This window comes from Bactrocera latifrons, unplaced genomic scaffold, assembly GCF_001853355.1.
Source record: "Bactrocera latifrons isolate USDA-ARS-PBARC rearing strain unplaced genomic scaffold, ASM185335v1 scaffold_141, whole genome shotgun sequence".
Taxonomy (NCBI): domain Eukaryota; kingdom Metazoa; phylum Arthropoda; class Insecta; order Diptera; family Tephritidae; genus Bactrocera; species Bactrocera latifrons.
This window is the reverse complement of record NW_017534864.1, coordinates 689,758-695,757: the sequence shown is the minus strand read 5'-3', so window position 1 is coordinate 695,757 and position 6,000 is coordinate 689,758. Positions and strand designations below refer to the sequence as shown.

Sequence of the window (6,000 nt, the reverse complement as noted above, 5' to 3'; positions counted from 1 at the left end):
GACACCCGAACTTAGCCCTTCCTTACTTGTTTTTTTAAATTTTTTTTGGGAGAGAAATAAATAATTGATTAAAGCGAAAGTTCTAGGGTTTATAGTTATACATATATGTATTAAAACATCATCCGCACATTTTTTTGATACGAAATCTTTTACATTTTGCCTTGGTTGCGTTTGTTTGCGTATGTTCGAAAAGACAAAAATCCAATCAGATTCTGTGACACCATTAAAAATCAGAATTGGTTTGCAATTCTGACAACTAAGCAATCTGTCTTGGATTCCACAACACCCCTGTCTATTATCAAAATTTTATGTAAAATTGTTCACAGCACTATTGTATACGTTTTCAAAATAAAGAACAAAGTTACCGTTTGGCGAATACCCTGATAACTCTGCAAGTCATCTATCATTGGTTAATTACCCAATTCCATTCAGACTTCTTAAGGCCTAACTGACAATTCTAACCTAAACTTTTATGTACTATGACTGTGTTCGTTGCTTTCGTTGCTTTCGTTGCTCAAACCGGATTGTTTGTAGATTGTGGATGTATATCTACGTTTTCTGTTTTCTTGTTCGTAACAGTTCGATGATATGCATATCGTTTTCCTTTTTATGTTATTTCCATAGGTGTAATTTCGCTCGGTTTCATACGAATATTTACAAGATGTTCCAAAACTTTAATTTTACAATATATTTCTGGATATACTTGTACCTAACATGCAAATATGTATACAAATATCTATAATAAATTTAAATATTTTAGAAAATGATGCGTAAGGGCAAAAATTCATAATGGAAAAATTACGTAAATGAAGTGTACAAGAATTTGAAAATATGCAGTAAAAGGGAATTCGGAAAATCGCCCAACTTTAGTCGCCCATAAAATATTCCGAAAAAGTGCAATTAAGTGGTAAGTGCCAGGTGTTATGCCATACTTAAGTGAAGTACATACATATGTACATACATATGTATATGAAAATCCATCCAAGACGCGATCAAATTTGAAGGTTTAAATTAATTCAAGTCTAATGCAGAAATCATACCTCATCCGAAATGTTGTAGAGAAATTAAATATAATGTTTGTTTAATTTTTTCCTTACGAAGGGATGAAGTTTTTGGATAAAAATAAATAAAATGTCATTCGTTTCAAGGCAAACGTTGTCCTTCTGGTTTTATTAGTTTACGTGTAATAAAATACTAAGATACTCATTAATTTGTCTCTTTGTGCTTTCATATGCCCAACATGTGACATTAACTTTTTGAGTTCAGTTGTTATGAGTACTTCGCTCTGACCTTAGTTTAAACAAATACAACTTGCAATATTACGATTTAACTAAAAAAATATAACAGCTTGCTATAAAAAGAAAACATTTCTCTACATTCAATGTACTGTTTCAATTTAAATGAATGCAATTTTTTTACATTTTATTTATTTCTTCTATTTGCTTCAGGTAAGTGTATATCTGTATGCATAAGAGTATGTATCAATGCTTATTAGTGTTTTTTTGTTTTGTTTTTGGGGGTGGTTGGTTTGTATTGCTTGAATGCATGTTGGTAGGAAGTATTGTTTTTGGTATGTAAGTATGTATGTATGTCACTAGTTAATCACACTATTTCTAATTGTATTTATATACTTTCCTTGCTTGTTTTGGTCTTTTTGGTTCATTGCTCAGGCTGCGTTTTATCTACTATTTCAATGTCAATGTGTAAATTAATTTAACTTATAAGTTTTAATACGGCTTTAACAGTAATAATAATTGCAATGCAGCGTGTCTAGACATGCAACTTGCATTGTTTGCATGTTTTGGTAGGTAGGGTTGTTTAATGCCTTTTTGGTTTATGAATCTAATTTTTTTGTTATTTTTTATTTTTTTCAAATTCTTTTATAATTCTATAGTGTAGTTTGAAGTCTCTTCGAGTCGCCATCGTCGTCGTTTTTTTCTTAAATAACCTGTACACTAGCGAGTTATTTGTATTCTATAGATATACATATTTGTATATATATATATATTTGGTTTTCATTAATTTACTACATTTTATTTAATTATAATTATCATGTTTTTTGTCGATTCTTTATATGTATTAAGTTATTTTCATGCATGCATGTATGTATGTATGAATTTTGTATGTAGTAGAGTAAGTTCACCAGTTTTCAAATTTCGATTCTTATTATTAAAGTCATCACAGTTAGCGGAGCTGAAATTATGATTAATTGCTGAGGACATTAGTTGCATCATAACGACACATTAACAATATGTTCAAGTGTTTCTCTTTGTGTGATCATCACGTAATAAGGTTGTGTGTATGTATGTACATCCTTCYGATGCTTTATCATATTGTTTCTCGTCGTAGTCGCCCTCGATATTGTAAATGCAATAGTTGTTATTGCATTTCGTGTTCTTGCTGTGTACCAATTCGTTCAAAGCTTCAGTGTCATGGGGTATTTCCCTCAAAGAGAGCACGAAACTCGCCGCTTCTGGGTCTCGGCAAACCTTCTCGTATCGTTTGTACTGGCCCCGTGAAACTTGATTCCGAGCCATGAAGCAAATTTTCCTTGATATCGATATCGCTGAAAGTCCAATAGAAGCATATTAGACCATAATTGTAGGAAAAAAATATATATTATGTGATCGAGGCTCATAAGGGAAATGTGGTCATAAATTCTAATTTTGTTTTTGGCATATTTCATTCCTCAAAAGTTATATTGGAATGTATAAAAAACTTACTCGTCCTTGCAGTCGTCCGCCTCGGCTGCTAACGCATTCACTACTGCGGTTATAGTGTTTGATTCCGGATTACTAATTTGCTCATCTTTTTGTTGCATAATATTTGGATTTTTTCCGATTTTGTTCAAGCGCTCTGCAGCAACAGTTTCCATAGTTTTGCGCATCAATGGATATTGATCCAAAACACAATTAAAGTGATCCACGCTTAAAGAAAATAAATTGCAATACGTTTCCGCGCGTACACTGGCTACTCTCCTTGCGTTCGTCAATAGACAGATTTCACCGAAATATGAGCCATCAGAAAGTGAAGTCGCAACCTAGGAAACAAAAAGCACATATCATTTTCATATAATGTTCAGTAATACATATTTTAAATATGTATCTATATTCATATAAATTGGTTAGTAATGAAAGAGAAATGTAGTCAAGCTTGCCATATGCGGTATGTATGTATATGGTAAGAATTTGGCAGATTTTATTTGTTGCAAGCGAATGAAGATTTTGAGAACATATTGCTGTCAACTGCCACCATTTAATGCACTTGGAGCTGATCAAATATGTACGCAACAAGTCACGCCTACCGAAAGTCCAACCCAGTTGAAGTATTTTTATGTAAACATACACACATGTACAACTGTAGTTTGATTCTACCCAAAATTCGTTCCCAAATAGAGTGCTTTCGTTGGAATGTGAGTATTATTTACTAATAAATATCGAAAATTCCATCTTTTCCTTAATTTTTAGTTAATCTATTTTCAGAAAAGAGCACCAAATCGGATGCAGTTCATGGAGGTAATGCTGCTTATCTACTCTCACAACATGTTGCTATAGAGTGTAATAGTTTTGCTTAGCTAACGGTTGTTTAATCGAGTTGAAATTCGAGTGACCGTCTGTTCGTGCATTTAGTAAAAGTTTAAATATCTTGATGAAACTTGTTCCTAGGCATCCAAGAGAAGTTGGTATTGTAGATGAATGTAATTGGACCACGTAATTGCCACGCCAACAAAACGCCATTAAACGAAAACCTCAAAAATGGCCATAACTAAGTACTTAATTATGAAACATTAGAATTGGACTATAAAATTTCAAGAACCCAGACATCAAATATGTGGGCACCAATTCATATGGTCGATTTTTTACCGAACATATTCTTCGGGGAAAATATTTCTGTGCCTTTGCGACAAATAAACAACAAATTCAAACTGATCGATCAAAATCGAGATAAGGAGCTTTTTATACTCATTTCTGGAGGTTGCACTGAAGTTAACATTTTTTCTTGTTTAAAAATTAATATATAGAGATTATGTAGATTGTGGAAATACCTCTCCGTTCGCCATAACAATATCAACCACACCTTCCTGAATAAAATACATTTTGGTTCCAATGGTTCCTTCCTTTATAATAATATCACCTGTAATAAAATATTAGAAGTTACTGAATGAATTAAAATCGCTTTTCATTACTTTTTTGAATGAACATTTTTGAGCATTTTGTTCATATATAATTAATACATACATATGTACTTAAATTATCTCATCTTACCGGGTTGAAAAACTTCATATTTTAGTTTCGTTACGACATCAGAAACAAAGTTTGAATCAGCATTTGCAAAAAAAGGCACAGACGCAACGAGAGATCTGTAAATGAAAGGAATTCATCAATATACATATATAGTAGTATATTATATACGTAGGATGCAACCCTGCGCTAAAATGTCTTCTGACGTGTGCGTAATAGCGTTATGATTCTTTCTTAGTGGAAAAAATTCTGTACATTAAAAAGCATTGTTGCAACGCTTTGTTCTTGTTTAATATAAATTAAACTATTTATTTTAAACCTTGAGTTTTAAAAATTCAAGAAATACAAAAAAATAGGAGAAAATTATATTTTCTTTTGTCATTTGAATTATTCACATTAGTAAAAGTGATCTAAAATATGCACCGAAGATAGCGGCTATACCACAATAATGAGGTATTCGCATACTCTCTAGCAGGAATTCAACTTGAAAGCTTTGTTGTCGCTTTTACATGTAATTTTTTGTTAAAAGAGAGCAGATGCGCGCAGAAAACTGGCGAATCGAAGACAGCTAATGTTTCCAGGAAAACATGTGGATTCCCATTGATAATACTTGTAATATATCAAAACTTATATATAAAAATAAGTTGGGTTTATGCCTGTTCGAAATGAAAATAGCCTGAACCACTTTGAAGGAAAACCAATGGGGACGGTTTGTAAAAAATTGTAATTTTTTTTGTTATAGATTATTTTAATCGATAAATTTCTGTTGTTTGTTTTACTTATTACGGCTATTCAAAAGGTAAACTATTGAAAATTATTCAGTGAAATCTTTAAGTGTGTTTCATACAAAGTGATAAATTACAGATTGGAATTTGTTACTATGCCACGAAGAGGTCGCGCTAATATCAGTCTACGTTCGTTTTGCCATCAACATATAGTACATTGGCAGCCCAGTGCAGATGCAAAATGGCCATAGATTACGAAATTAGTTAATCGCGATCAATCAGCAAGATCGTGACAATATCACAGCACGGCTTTTCAAACAACAGCTACGAGGTTTGATGGACTTTTTCTTGAAGCAACGTCTGTATATGATGCTGGATGCTGGATGTACTTTGTTGAGGGGCAAAAAAGAGGTTTGCCGACTCACACATTTTTCTTTGGATGGTGGATGGTGGTTACACCGGATCAAATTCATGAAATCATTTCTGCGGAAATTCCTGATGCAGAGACAGGTCAAGAATTATACGAAGTGGTGAAAACCAATATGGTTCATGGACATCCAACCTGTAGATGGACATAAAGGTGTGTTCTCAAGTAACTGTGCAACTTTTTTAGAAGCACGCCAGCAATTACAATTGTTGGAACATGATAATCACTGGAATCAAACGATGAACGATTCGATAGCTACTTTGCATGCCACTGAAGATCGCATACTTTTCGCGATGATAATTTCAACATATCAGCTTTCAAATCCGTGTCAATAATGAAATGCGAACAAAAATGACATTGTCGAAGACATTTTGGAAAAATTTGGAAGCCGTGAATGATCCATTGGAATTAGTAAATTCTTTAGAGATGCATGGTTTGCCGTCGCATCATTTGCGTCTCAAAGTTGGATCTGTCATTATTATGTACTGTGATACTGTGTAATGGAACCCGACTGATTATGACGCAGCTATCGAATACAAGGGAGCCGAATTCCTTTGAGTTCCAACGATTCACACCTATTCAGATTCCACGGAAAATTACATTTGAG

The 6,000-nt window shown here is 33.1% G+C and overlaps 1 protein-coding gene across 9 annotated transcripts in view; it reads right to left on the bottom strand.

Annotated features, from left to right (window-relative positions):
* Nucleotides 1–1,141: 1,141 nt before the first annotated feature.
* LOC108965533 overlaps nucleotides 1,142–6,000 on the bottom strand; it is a 54,589-nt gene continuing 49,730 nt past the window's right edge. For all 9 annotated transcript variants that reach the window (XM_018928012.1, XM_018928018.1, XM_018928014.1 and 6 more), the window contains 4 exons: nucleotides 4,266–4,360; nucleotides 4,046–4,134; nucleotides 2,724–3,040; nucleotides 1,142–2,566 (listed from right to left, as the gene is read on the bottom strand). In XM_018928012.1, the coding sequence (XP_018783557.1) occupies nucleotides 2,431–2,566; nucleotides 2,724–3,040; nucleotides 4,046–4,134; nucleotides 4,266–4,360 (637 nt within the window). In that variant the 3' untranslated portion in view covers nucleotides 1,142–2,430. The remainder of the gene's footprint in view (nucleotides 2,567–2,723; nucleotides 3,041–4,045; nucleotides 4,135–4,265; nucleotides 4,361–6,000) is intronic.